General features: G+C 38.3%; 1 protein-coding gene and 2 long non-coding RNA genes across 9 annotated transcripts in view; 2 read left to right on the plus strand and 1 right to left on the minus strand.

Moving 5' to 3' along the window:
- Positions 1-15,049, minus strand: part of LOC122516742 (protein kinase C-binding protein 1-like) — a 28,600-nt gene that overhangs the window by 4,729 nt on the left and 8,822 nt on the right. For 3 of the 7 annotated variants that reach the window (XM_043634812.1, XM_043634815.1, XM_043634813.1), the window contains one exon: positions 9,480-10,640. The exons of 2 other annotated variants lie outside the window; for them this stretch is intronic. In XM_043634812.1, the coding sequence (XP_043490747.1) occupies positions 9,480-10,120 (641 nt within the window). In that variant the 5' untranslated portion in view covers positions 10,121-10,640. Of the gene's footprint in view, positions 1-9,479; positions 10,641-11,757; positions 12,245-13,017; positions 13,388-15,049 lie in introns of those variants that run through there. 2 more of the 7 variants (XM_043634811.1, XM_043634814.1) reach the window with 2 other exon arrangements.
- On the plus strand, positions 2,998-4,050 carry LOC122516743. The gene is made up of 3 exons (XR_006303658.1): positions 2,998-3,075; positions 3,164-3,269; positions 3,771-4,050. It is a non-coding gene; the product is annotated as an uncharacterized LOC122516743 (long non-coding RNA).
- On the plus strand, positions 4,760-5,866 carry LOC122516744. Its single transcript, XR_006303659.1, has 2 exons — positions 4,760-5,703; positions 5,796-5,866. It is a non-coding gene; the product is annotated as an uncharacterized LOC122516744 (long non-coding RNA).

Genomic DNA, 15,049 nt, shown 5'->3' on the forward strand with positions numbered 1-15,049 from the left:
TAATATACAATATAGTTTGTTAATCGATATTAAAATGGCGATATTTCAAGAGAGAGACACGGTGACCTAGTGTCGTCATCATCATCGTTATCGTTCCTTTTTCTGAAGGCAAGTAACAGGTGGTTAGCGTGTACGAACAGTCGAATCACTTTCACGCTCGTCGTTGTTAAATCCACACTTGCATGAAACACGATCAAAAAACCGATTCTGGTTTTAATCGATGTTCTTATATGTGTGTGGATACGTGCAAGAACATTTGATAACATTCATGTAAATGATACGTCAATTAGCTCTTCTTTTTCTTTGATGAAAAAAAAGAGTTCATTAAAAAAGAATATAGTAAGTTATAATATAATTTCAAGGATGTAATAAGATTTTTACATAAAAAGCAATTAATGTCATTTCAATCGGATATTTCTTTGCTTTTTCCTAGTTCCAGACTCATTAATTATTTGACTTTTTCATGTGTGCGTTTTAAAAGGAAGGTTTGATATTATAGAAACAGATCAAGTTGTTAATTTATCCATCCCGCGTGCAAGTTTCATTTCCGCAAAGAAAAGGATCAAGCAATGGTAGAAATGATTACTATTTTCGCGATTAAATTGGAACGGTACAACAGTGGCAACCAACGGTGGCAACCAACGGTGGCGGTATAACAGTGCTTGCGAGGGAACGATAGCGAAAGTGTTGGGAGAAAGCGAAAGCAACGCGAACTGACGCCAAACTATTTCAATTTACGTTCTGTACAAACGTTATTAACTACTTTCGTTATTTAATTTATTTGTGTGTCGTCGTAGTTCTTGCAATTAAAATAACATTTAAGCGAATACAATTTATAAGAATTATCAAACAATTGGACAAACGCTACGATTGTTTTGGTTAAGTACAAATATTATCAACGGCAAACGAAAAGAAAAAAGATATAGAAAAATATTGAAGAAGTATTTGGAGCAGTGCAACCGAGATGGTTTCAACAGTGGGCGTACCTCCAACAAGTCGTTGCTTTTTCCACTACGCGTAGGATGGAAAGAGATGGTCGATAGGATTAAGATCGATCGAGTGAGTGAATAGTTGAGGCCACGCAAGCGAAGACACGGTACGGTTAAAGGATTAAGAGCATGTCAAACATTACTTTTCCTTATTTCTCGTGATTATTAAAATCATGAAAAAAATCATAAACACACTGTAATAAAGTATAAAATTTTCTCCCCTCTTACTACAATAGACAGATATTAAAGGCACGAAATAGAAGAACTTTATCGATAGATATGACATTAGACGTATGAGAAAGTGCAAACAGTAAATATTTCCAATTACTCCAATTTCTTACCTCTATAAATATCACTTTAACTAATAGGAAATAAAAAATAAAGATATTTTTCACGATCACAACACACTAAGGATTGAAAGAAATCAAAAAAGTATTACGTACTTTCAAGATTTCTACATTCTTCTCTCACTTTGGTAATCCTTTTTTTTTTGGATCGTTTTTATCAGAAAAGACTAACATAACTTCGTCTTGACCCAAGAAGTAGTAGTTCGCGGAAAAAGTAGGAAGAATAGTTTGTGATTATTCAAGAAAGAGAGCATCGAACGCAAATGGAAACGCAAACTAGCGTAAGAGGGTGAAGAACCGAAGTGGCATCGGCAGATCTCGGTAGCACGCGCGCACACAGTGGCGTCGGCGTCACCACACTCCTCTTCTACTTGCACTTTTCACCGTTCCGGTTGCTCTCCTCTCCTCGCCTCCTCCTCAACTCCACCTCCTCCTCCTCCTCACCATCAGTTAGGATCTTTTTTTCTCTCCTTCAGTCACACAGTCACTCAGTTAACCACCACCACCCAACCCCTCCGACTCCTCCCACCACTATCTTCTCTCCTTTCTCGGTCGAACTCTAACGGAGGCTGTCGATCGTAGCCGATCGCGAACAGTCGGTTGAGAGTGCGAGTCGTGTTGATTCTCTCTTCCGAGAGAATTAGCGGACGGTAGGTACACTGGTAGCGGGGCAGGTAGAGTGCACGAGAGGAAAGGTCATGAAAGGTCGCGGACACGCGAGCTTCCCTCTAGACAGCGCCACTGTCGTGAAAACGCGCCAAGGTGCGCCGACGCCTTATCTTCTTCTTCTTCTTCTATTTCTTTTTCTTCTTCTTTTTTTTTGTCTTCTTCTTCTTCTTTATTTTCGTTTTCAAAAAGACACGTCCCAAAAGAAAGTATAAGAAGTTAACACTTATTTACAACGTAACTCCTACCGTGACTTATCGCTGTCCTCTCACGTTTTTATCATTGTTGTTGCTTTTAAACTCATTATTATTACCGGCATCGAGAGTAAAGAACCCAGAGGATTTAGAACAAGCAAGCAAGCAAGCAGGGTTGCCACGATTTGCGCGCGTATAACAAGAGACTAATGTCGAAGGAAGACGTCCAAGCTGAAGAGACGACGAAGACGACGTTCATACGTTTAGCGAGGGAGGAAGGAGGCTAATGACGCACACTAGCGCACCCGCGTCTTCGTTGTGCCCGTTTCTAGTTTGGGCTAGGTTAAGCGCTTGCCAGGGGACCTTGCAGCGGCGTCCTACTTCGCGAACGAACGAACCAACCAACCAACCAACGAACCAACGAACCAACGACCGAACGAACAAACGTACGAGAGTGTGCGCTCGTCCTTCTCCTCCTTCTCCATCTCCTTCCACTTCTATCCACCTTCCTCCTCCTCCACCTCCTACTGCTTCGCCCTCGCCTTTTCCACCTCCTCCTCTTCTTCTTTTTCTTCTACATCTTCTTCGTTATTTCTCTTTCACCCTCTCGTCGTCGCCGCCAACGCTGCCACCGTTGCCGCCGCTGTCGTCGTCCTCTTCGAGTTCTGTCATCTCAACGTGGGGTCAAGGTGGCCGACCGGAAGGAAAGATATTATTACCGGGGTTGTCAAATTTCTTTACAATCGATTATACGCTTTTTTTCTATATTTTTTCCGCAATGATTATTATCTCTGAGACCTTTCCTTTTTATTTTCTAAATCCTTATGGGGGAGAGGGATAAAAGAAGGATAAGTTCGTGAAGAAATACTTTCTTCTATGGTATTAATTTATTACGATTATGCGCGTGGATTTCGAGTATAGTGAGAAAAATTGTAAACGAAATTGATGTAGAACAATAATTTGTCAGGGACAACAAGAAGAACGCGAATGTTCGCCATATTAAATTCGGCAAGTAACAATTACTCGCTCGAAAACGATCTTGGCACTCGACGATGATGGAAACTATTACATTCGTAAGTATCAAAGATATCACTAAATGTTCAGTGAAAGTATTTGACCCCGATATATTTGACCGACTCTTGGGATGCACTTCTCGCGGTTGTTGCATAATACGTGGAAACCCTCATGAAGAATTGAAACAAGTACGACGATGTAGAGAAAAGTTTTCGCTTCTAAAAGTAACTACTCGATATTTCGAGAGTTTTCAATTACATAAATGTTGGACAAAAAAAACAACAACAATAAACAAAAAATAAAAAAACAAAGTTCGTTCGATAAAGAAAACAAGCAGATTTTGTTTTTATTCTTATAAAAGTAACAGTTTATTCGAAATTCTCATCCGTTATTGATAAAACGGGAAAGAAAAGTTCGGACCAAAATGGCGGCCGCTCGATCGAAGTTTCCAAGAGTCGGCGTAATAATGTCGTTGTCAATAGGTGACTGCGATAAGCGAAAATGAAAAAAAAAAGTAAAACCTTTGTGATATTAAAATAACGCTATTATTATTTACATAGAATGGTTATGAGCGAAAGAGAGTTCTGTGTTGCCACTGCCGTCGTCTCACGCTCTCCTCCTCTCTCGACCTAATTCGCGGACGATCGTAGAAGCGGACGCGCCCGTTCGTGGCGTCCCTGAGCGTCAAGGACGGAGACTCAAGCCGAGAGAGCCGATGAACCGTACGAATGTGCGAGAGTTATTCTATTACTACCTTTCCAAGTTAATCTAAACTATGCAGAACAATAATGCAACCTGCATGTGTATTGTGAAAAAGATTAGAGCTTGAGTTAAACGAGACCGCCATATTTCTTTTTTTTCTTTTCCTTTTACATCGGAAATGTTGACGTTAAAACGAGCATCGCTATGATGTACGTAGACTTTTGAAGCTTGGTCAAATGTTAAAGACAAAAAAGTCAACTACTTTTGCGCGATTAGTCAGTAAATTATAGTTTATATTATTTGGCGTGTAGATATATTATACATGAGACCTTGGTTTTCTCGTAGAAGTAGTTAGATACTTACCCACCGCTGCGTATTGGCAGCAACAAAGTTAAAAAAACATAGCTGATACCATGCAAGAACTATCTGTTGGCCTTGGCGAATACACAACCAACCGGGGTATTATTTCGACGATACGAAAATAATTCCTTCGTGCTAAACACCGACACTTTTTGTCGATGCGGCAAAATATTTATCTTGGTCTATCTCGCGACCTCGAATTCTCTTTTCTCATGGCGATCGTTTATGACTGCTGCTACGTAGTCAGCGATAACCGATGCGTTCCGCAATGGTATCGTTGCCATATGGCCGTTCGTTCGAAAATCTTCCGATTTGTTAAATGCCTCAACAATGTCTCGTGATTTCTCATCTTAATCTATTTTTTTTTCTTTTTTTTTTGCTTTTTATCTCGAAGCTCGATAATATGAAATCTTCCTGAAAAAAGATATATTATCGAGAAAGAAAGAACTATCACATGGTATAAAATATATGCACACAAATAATTTTATATTATAGAATAAAAAGATTCAACCTTGGGATTTAGGATGTAATAAAAAGAAAGTAAGAGAGAGAGAGAGAAGACTATTCGTACCAGGAACGTGTTCATTCCCTTCGTCCTTGACGATAGAGAAGACACATTTTTTAAAATCATTGCATGGTTTCGAGTTCGAATTGGTTTAAGCAAGATCTAGAGAAGTCCAAAGTTTTCGGAAAAGCCAAACAATAGTCGATAACGCTACGAAATCCTATCTTTGTGTCAATAAAGTTAATCGACCTTGATTAGAAACTATCGTATCGAACGTGATGAAGAAACGAGAAAAATAGAGAAAAGGAGAAAACGAGAAGATTCTCACGAAGACAAATTTCTAAAAGAAATAAAATGAAATTTGAAATAAACTACAAAAATTCGCGTAAAAAAAGAAAACGGTATCTTACGTAAGAATTTTCTCTTCTAACATAAGATCGAACGATTACCAGAAACAGAATGTTTCGATACCGACGATGATATTTTTCACTTGGAGGTCTTACGATCGTTGGAAAGAAGGTAAAAAGGAGGTTATTCGAACGTTGGAAAATACAGCAAGTAGTTTTCCGTGACGTTTCTGTTCGCCAAGGCCATCTTGGAACGTTGGTGAACCGCTCGGAAGGTCAGACCAGATTACTTCGTAGTTTGAAGTACGAACGCGACACTACGTTGCACGAGGATGCACGAAGAGTACCGATCGGTTGGTTGTTCTCTCTTTTTTCTTCCTATTTTTTGTCTTTGTTCCACGTGCATATGATGATATGTTAAATGATAAATACATTTTCTATTCCACATATAGTATAGATACCCCCTCTAATGAGTACAAAGGAAATATTTCAGACATCAGGTGAACGCGATGCAAATGGAACAGAATTATGAAACATTTACAAATAGAAAATGCATATTCATTTTCTAATGGAGATTACGTGAGTGTTTCTTGAATGATTCAACGCAATCGTTAATATTTTTTCATTACTCTCATAAAATTAGAGAACGAGACATATTTTCTTTTTCCAAGTCCGCGTGTAATGAGGGCATGAAGGAGAGATAAAACGAAAATGACACAAACAAAAAATTAGATGGGAAAAAGGGAAAGGAAATTGGAAAGGACGTTACTCCAATGGTAAAAGAGTTTTTCTTAAAAGATTTGCGTGATTGTTAGGATAGAACGAGAAAGCGAATGAAAGAGATAGAGAGACTGGAAAAACTCAAGGACGTTTGTCAGCAAGTCGAAAAGATATCGAAGAGAAAAGTTGGTCTGGGGTCCTGCAAGAGCAACCTTATCGAGGCGATGCAACGTCGCGCGTTCTACATGAAACGACGGTTTTATAACGAGGTGGAATGACGAAAGGAGGACGGTCGATTCTCGGCCCGAGGTCATACGTAGGTCAAATCGCCGTCACGGAGTCGACCCTGGTGACTGCTGTTTGTGCGCCAAAGATGGTCGCCTCGTGTAGCTTCGATTCTACCGATTGTTTTCTTTAACTTGTCAACCATTTTATCAATTACATTCCATACGATGCCAAACTCAACCATTGGCACGGTCTACATTTTTCTATAATCCTTCGTACATCCTCCGATCAAATTTGTTCACTACAAAATGTACAGATGATACGTTATATTTCATTTATTTTATTATTTTTTCTTAAATATTTATCTAATCCAAAGTAACGTGAAATATTATTATTTTGTATTGAAATAATGTAAACCAATTAAGGGGGGAAATACGTGTAGAGGCTTCAAAAAATTTAATTTTTTTTTTATAAATCGCTTGTAAAATTATTAAAAAATATAGTCATCAAATTTCAAGTCAAAAATCCAAGTCGTTCAAAAGTTATAAACGATTAAGTGAGTGTTCGTCGTTCAAGTGTCGGAACGCGTGGCGTGCAATACGGAACGGTCGAGCTTTTTTCAAACGCGTTTTTCTCAAAACGACTTTTTTCGGATTTGTGTACACTCTAGCTTACAAAGTTTTTAACCAATCATTTTGAAATTTGGAATACAGTTTTTTTATATAATTACGCTCTATTTGAACCTGAATCCTAAGCAATATCTTTGTTTAAAGTATTTTTTTTATAATGAAAAATATATGAAAAAATAGTAAAAAATCATGCTTTATGTTCACACCCCTCTAAAAAATACAAATTTTCATTTTTTCTAGGGAAATGAGGTTCAAATAGAAGATACACATATAAAAAAAGTAATTTTTCTTTGTAATTGATTTCTGATAAAAATTGTGGCTTCCAAGATGTACACAAACTGCTCAGTCGGATAGAAACCTAAAATGCGTGAAAGCTGATATCTCCGCTAGTTTTCGAGATAAATCTTTAAAAATTTCGGAATATGTTCTCAAATATATGTGTGACCTTATAATATTAATAAATAACATAAATTTAAAAAAAAAAATTCATGAAAATCATAATGAAAACATAGTTTTATACGTATTTCCCCCCTTAAATAAATATTAAAAACTTTAGAGATATATTTTACAGTTAAATGGAAATAACAGGTTTAGGATGTTAGAAGAAAATGCAGTAGCCCGTGCCAATACTTTTTTTCCTGATCGTAATCTCTTCGTCATGACGAGATGATTCAATTTTCCAACCTAAGAGATTAATAATATTTTAAAAATAGGAACCTTGGCTAGGTAGTTTAATACTCGGTGAAATTTCATATCGGTACCAAAGATTCTACACATATGAGGACAGAGAGTATATTTATAAAAGCATCGATCCAGCGTGCAACTTTGTTGACGAGACGAGGAGAAACGCAATGATGCGTTTACCAATAAAAAATAGTATTTTATTCCCTTTCATTCGTCTTAATCCTTTTTGTTTCAATGATTTTTATATTTTAAATTATTTAATTTTTGTTTATATTGTTACCTCGGTAGACTTAATCGATCGTACTCGATTATAACTTCCAAAATGATCGAAGCTTTCTCATAAATAAGTAAAAGACCTACGAATACGGTTATTTTTGTAGGTGAATTAAACGATAACGATTCTCGATATCAATCAACAAACAATCATTTTTTGATAAACAAACGTATGAATCAACGTTCGGGAACGGAAATGAATATTTTTCTTTAGTACAATTACAAAACAAAAACTGATAAATAAATTTGATAAATTTGTATCGAAAGTCATTCGATAACAAAATGATTCTCGTGAAAGTAATTGCGCAAATATCTTTTAAATCGACATTATCGTTTTTCGTATGGGGGAATTAAGTAAGACAAATAGGTCAAAGTGAGAAATTCTAATGATAGGAGAAGGAATTCGACAATTTTTTCTCTATAAGAAAATGCTTTTTCTCGACAAATGAGAAGAAATAAATATATATTTAGCGTAACCTCGAATATTTCTTTCAAATGGAATGTAAAATTTCATATTTAAAGCATTTTAATCGGAATCTGCATAGAGAAGGCAGAAGTACACGCCCGTTTCAGACCTTTTTCCAAGGATCCTGCGAAACGGAAACGAACCTTACGTAATATCATACTGGTTGATTGTCTGTTATTTGACGTCAAACTTGTTTTCGCGTAATTATGGCATAAGAATAGAGAGAAATGAGAAAATAACGAAACGAGTATAAAATCTTCTCTTATATCTTCTTCGTCTTATTATTCTTTTGCTTCTTCTCCTATATCTAATACGTTTACTAAGAAAAAAGGATCAACAACATTCGTGTATCTCGTAAGTCTCCTTTCATTTTCATTCTTTCTAAGCGTGTAACTTAAAAACTGCTTTTTTTTCAAGAACACGAGTAAATAAATATGAAAGAATGAACTATATTATCCAAGAAAAATGTTATTTCCGAAACTAATAGAATTGTTATCTCTATTTTCTAATTATATTTCATTTTAAACTCTATTCTTAGGGAGAAAGGAAATCGGGAGACCATTTTTTACCTGACGATCTAAGTTTTTCCACTTACCACGCATTTACAATCTCGATAGACTAGGAATGAAATGAAATCCGAAAAAAATGGTTTCAACTATATAATAAACAGTTTTCTTGGAAATACTTGGATTATTTTTCAATGAGAGCAAAAATATAAAAACGATCCTGTTAAAAACCTCTTTAAATTGAATTCTCTAATGTATTTGTAAGAGTGTAACTTTGCGTGTATATATGTATATGTATACTCTTGTATACATTTATATACATGGAAAGTGCATAATACGGGAGGAGACTTTATATAACACCTAGATATCGTAAAAAAAATTCGATTATTGCAGGGTATGTTATAAGGGTTATCAAAAAGTCTTTCTTTTTCTTTCAGCCCCCTCATAACGTGTTTTATATATGTGGATCTTGCGATACGTCATACGTAAAAAGTATTATTCGCCTATAGTTCAATATATCTCGTTGCATTGTTATAATAGTTTTAAATCTTGACCAATCAGATCTAATACTGGATGTTGAGAACATATTTACTTAAGAATAATATATATAGTTAAATATATGCATATTTATTTCAACGATCGATTAAGATCGATTACGAGTTGATAGGCAAATGAAAAATATGTAAAAAGAAAAAAAGAAAGAAAAGAAAAGAAAAGAAAAAGTCGTGACCGAGATCCTTTAGGATCGTTGTGGATGGTCCTGGAGGTCTAGTCGATGTCTCGAAAAGGGGAATAAAAATAAATAAAGATCATTTAGGTGGTCGTCGTATCGTCGTTAATGCGGTGACTCACCGTTGTGCGGGTTTCAGACCGAGCGCTAAGAGCACATCGATGCCCGCCATCTTCTGTTCTTGGCTCGCTCGATGATTGGTGCCGTTCTTGTTGGTAGCACGTTGGTTGTAGTAGAGGTGGTGGCAGTGGTTGTGTTGCTGTTGGTGATGCTGTCTCTTATCTGTTGGGTTGTGTTGCTGCTGCCTCTGATGTTGTTGCTGCTTATTACCATCGGTCGCGTCAGCGTCCCCGTTATTGCCTCTGCCGCTAGCGGCTACCTTCTGTCCCGTTAACAATTTGGCGTGCGCGTCCTTGAGGAGAGAGCGCTTCGCGTCCTCGACCAGCATCTTGGTGACCGGCTGCACGTTCACCGGTACGCTTATCGTAGGTACGGCGCCACGGCGCAGCCTACTACGCGCCGGAAGACCAAGCATTTGGTGCTCCACGTCCTTCTCGTAGGAATCTTGCGTAAAGTGGAGGGAGCATATGCGAGCGGTCTGTATGTTGAACGGTATTTCGCCGTTCACGAGTGGCACGCGACCGCACGCGCGCACCCATCGTGAACGCACTTCCGGTATCTGGGGGAATCGATGGTAGCGGATTCGACGACCACGGGTTCGCCGATGACTGTTGCGGCACGTTGCTACGGCGCACTGCGGCATCTTAACCTCTTATTAATCTTTACGATCTATTAAATATGATGTATCATACACATAAACACACAAACATAAACTTCAGATCCAGATGTATATATATATATATATACCCCTAATATGATGGATATTTTGTTCAAGAACGATATGAAAAATACGCGTGAGGAAGAAAAATGGAAAAATCTTCCAATAGTTTCCTTCCACCAATCACGTGATCTCTTTTCTTATGTCTCTTCTTTGCACCCTAGCGAACAAACGACTGATGAGTTCTCTTCTCTTCTCTTCTACCTCTTTTAACTCACACTGGTCTTCTCACACACTTATCGTTAGTCTCAATGCGACACACTGTGTTCATCCGTTTCTATGATCGACGCTTGCTTCTCGCAGTTCAGTCGCGACGGCAGTGACGCGCGTCCAAAACACGAACACGTGGGTGGGTGGGCGTAACGAGACGCTGTCGACGAGAAAGTAAGAGCGTGTGCCGCTCCCCTGGAGCGCCTTGTCGTCACTAGTGATATCCTCCCTTGGTCTATACGTGCACACACACATATACGTTCATATATTATACATATATAAAAATATATATATATATATATAATATATCGCTACGATCACGCAGAAAGGAAAGCTACTTATTAAATAAAATGGCTAGCTATTTATTTATTCATCCAAATTTATTTCGTGCCCCCCTCTCAAAATAATTCCCTCCCAATATAATATTCCTACGTCGTCCTTGAAACAGTTTTTATACTCGACTTTTGGTATTTTCTTCGAAGCTGCTACTAGCGAACCAGTCTTGAATGGCTTTCTATGTAGTCGAAACGTTGTCGTCCATGAAGTGATTTCTTCAATCCAGGAAACAACAGGATATAATCGTACAGTTTCAAATCTGGCGAATATGATGCTTGTAACTGTTTTATTTTTAGCAACAAATTGATTAACAATTATTGCTGTGTGCTGCTATGATGCACACGGCGCAAATCTAAATAGTCTTCGATTTTTAATGGGGCTCAGTTTTAATTGTTTCATCAATAAAGTTTCTATACTAAAATGTTCGTTGTTAATACAACTTCATCGAGTTTGTAATTTAATATTTTTAATAAATTACCACAAAAAAAAGGTTGTCTGCGATTTTTTCAAATGGATAAATTTATCGTTCGAAGAATTTACATTAAATTACATTAAATTAAAAAACGAAATTACTATGTGAAACACTTCAATGATGATAAAGAATCAGTTAAAGATGAACCTCGTTGGGGGAGAACAATAAAAAAATAATATTACCAAAATCAAGAATCTTGTACTAACAATAAGTAATCGCCGATTAAATATTAGAAACATTGTAGAAGTCACCGAAATTATCATTTGGATCAATTCAATTAATTTTGCGGAAAGATTTAGATTTGCACCACATTCGCAAGATATGGCCACACCGTGCGACTTTTTCCTGTTCCCTCGATTAAAGAAATGATCTCGCGGAGGCCTCTTTGAGCCAATATAAAAATTATTTCGAAGACTGGAAAAACCGTTGGAATAAGTGTATTTTACACCGAGAGATGGAGATTATTTAGAAGCAAAAAAAAATTTATTTGGATTAATAAATAAATATTTCTGAGGTTTTTTTTTTTTTTTAAATAAGTAACCACCTTATTTACTGATCATAGTAGTATATATGCATATAACAAAGAAAAACGTGATTGGGCGCACGTGTTGAACACCATAGAACAAATTTGAACAAAAGAAAAAATGAAGGACAACAATAGTCGAAGAAAACGAATTTGGATAAAATTTAAATAAATTCCGTTAACGTTATGAAGAAACTTCGGTAAGAGCAACTTGAGAGACTTCTGTCTAAAAAGATGACAAACGAAACTGGTTAACCCGAACGAATAGGATATTTATGACAATAACGACGAACGACTGAGAAGGAACTGTGCTATTTAGTTGACCACGACAGGTCGAAAGGGTCTCGGTACCGCCCTGTGTGCGACGCCCTGCGAACTGCGGCTAGAGACTAACGGAGAAGGAGAAGGTCGGAGAAGGGGCGCTGGATCGAGGGAGATACCGAGTGTGAAAGATAGATAGATAGAAAGAGAAAGAGAGAGAGCGAGAGAGAGAACACGCGCGCCACAACGCAAAGAGGATGACGCTGATGGTGAGGAAAGAAGAAGAAGAGAAAAGGGACAGAGAGAGAGAGACACACACACACACACACACACACACAGAGGAGTCAGTATATTAAAAAACGAGAGTTTGGAACTCTCTTTACTTTCTTTACTTTCTTTATCTTCTCTATCTTCTTTATCTTTTCTATCTTTTCTATTTTCTCTACCCTCTCTTTTCTCTTTTGCTTATTTGTGGTAGCAATCGTTGTTCTTCAAAATTGAAGAACTTTTAAACACTAAGAAGAAGCAAACTGTCGATTCGTACGAATTCGATATGAAAATAAATAATGCTTCAAGAAGAAGAAGAAGAAGAAGGAGAAACAGAAGCCGGAATAAGCATGATTATAATACGTTACTACACGCGACACGACACATCTATATATATACATATATATATATGCAATGGCAAATGTATATATGTAGCGCGTTTCTCACACGACACGTGCTACCACAGAGTAGAGTCCACACCGTCGACGGAAGGTGTCGCTTCGTGTACTTTTTTCTACCTCGTCGTCGTCGTCGTCGTCGCGTCGTTGTCGTCGTCATCGTTGTCATGAGTCGTCATCGTCGTCGTCGGTTGATGTTCTGACGACGACAACGTTGAAGTTAAACACAAGAGAAAACTGTCTGTACGGATCGACGAGATGGCGAAATGAGACAGGAAGGTACGGATGAAAGGGAGGGGGTGTAAACGTAAGAGAAGAATTAGAGAAAAGGACATTGACGATTTGAAAAATATACCAAACGAAGAGATGTGTAGAAGTAGAAGATGGTAACAACGGATATAACAATTATAAATAAGATCGACGCGTAGTCGATGCCGTTTGATTAACGCGCGCGAACTGGCGCACCGTACGCACGGTGCTACTCCTCCGGACTCACTACTACTAGCCGGGCGGCGATCGGGTCCGGCGGTGGAACGAGAGAGCCAGCCGGTGGCAGCTGCGTGTGCCTCCTCGTGTCTGCGTTGAAACCGACGAACCAATGATCGTGCTCCAAAGCCCGTCGCGGCGGCAGGGATGACGGGGACGCGCCAGAAGGGGCCGCGGGGTTGCCACGAACAAGAGAGACAGGGAAAAAGAGGGAGGTCACCGCTACCGCTACCGCTACGCGCGTTACTACGTTCCTTCAGGGGTTCGCCAGCCAGCCAGCCAGCCAACCATCCAAGCCAACCAACCAAGCCAACCAAATCAGCCAACTAGCCCTCTTATGCGTCGTTGTCGTCGTCATCGTCGTAGTCTTCGTAGTCTTCGTCGATGTCGACCTGTCTTCTACGTTCCACCTCTATCTATCTCCCTCTTTTTTCCTCTTATTCCTACAAAGCATCGAGTTACACGTCTTCCGTTTCATCCACCCCAACGCAACGCGTGTATCGAACATACTCTCCCTTTTTCTTTCTTTTGCTTTCGTTCTTCGACTCGATCTTCCACAAGCACAAAGCTTTCGTCCGTCCACTTCTTCGTTCGTTCGTTCCTTCTTTAACCCCACGACGCACGCACGCTTCACACACACTCGACAAGATGGCGTTTAACGATCGAAGAGATAATTAGATGCCATCTAGGACCCGTATGAATCGGAGATATCTTGTTGAGGGATGCCGATGTTCGGACCCGAGACAGAGAGAGGGTAAAAAGTGGAGGGGAAAAAAGGGAAAGAATGAGAGAGAGAGAGGGGGAAGGAGAGCAAAACGATGAAGCCAAGGTCGATTGTTGCTGAAAGAATTAGGCACCAATGCTCCCTTACTTTCTCTTCTTTTCTTTTCTTTTCACCTATTTCCATCGATGGTTTTCAGATCGAAATAGTGTCGCTAGATTATTGGTATTAAAATTAATTTGTATCTAGAAAATTACTTCTATCTAAAGAAAGAAAAAGAACAGCAAGTATAATTTTAAGTCATAAAGGAATGCAATTGTACTTCGATCTTTGTTGAAACAAAGATTCGAGACTAGTAAGGTCTTGAGAATATTATATCGTTTAACGACGTCGCCTATCTAAGTGATACCAAGAACCTCAAGCGCAATACTTAAGTATCGTTAATTAAATAAAAATCTAGATTACGCAGTATCTAGATCGACATAGTCGATAACAGCTTAGTACTGGAAATCGTCAAGGACAGACGAGCCAAAGTAAGTAGAGTAAAATGGAACGACTCTCGGTTCACCACGGCAGCCATTTTGGTTTGATAAAGAAAGCACGCGCAGTAGATAATAAACGTTCTTCTACGAACCATTGGGGATTAGTAGTCTGGTATCGCGTTGCCCTCTACGTGATTTCTATTGCTTCATTGACAATGAACGAATATTTCATCGTTAACAAAGTGAAATATATATATATGTATGCGCAAATATAAGTAAGTATAAACGGTGGCTATTGTAGAACGATCTTTTAAAAGTTTTTCCAATTTATTGAATAGCATTTAATAGTTATACTACGATCGATATTTCGCGTAATGCTTTCAATTATTTGTTCGTTAATAGAATAATGAACAAAAATAAATATCTACGTGTTTGAGGAAGAAATTGATGCATGTAAGTATTATAAGGCTTGAAGAGCGGCGAGGTAGTGACGATGCTAGATGATAGAGTGGGGCAAAGAAAATTGCATCGTCTGCACAAAGAGTCATATAAACTGATAAATAGAATGGGACAGAGAAAAAACGAGAGAGAGAAAGAAAAAGAGAGAGAGAGAAGAAAAAAAAGCGAGAGTAGGATGAAAGATATTCTTATCACGAAAGCGAGCATGAACACATTGTCCACCATAGTCATCGTGTCCG

This window comes from Polistes fuscatus, unplaced genomic scaffold, assembly GCF_010416935.1.
Source record: "Polistes fuscatus isolate 324 unplaced genomic scaffold, CU_Pfus_HIC Scaffold2, whole genome shotgun sequence".
In the NCBI taxonomy this organism is placed as follows: Eukaryota; Metazoa; Arthropoda; class Insecta; order Hymenoptera; family Vespidae; genus Polistes; species Polistes fuscatus.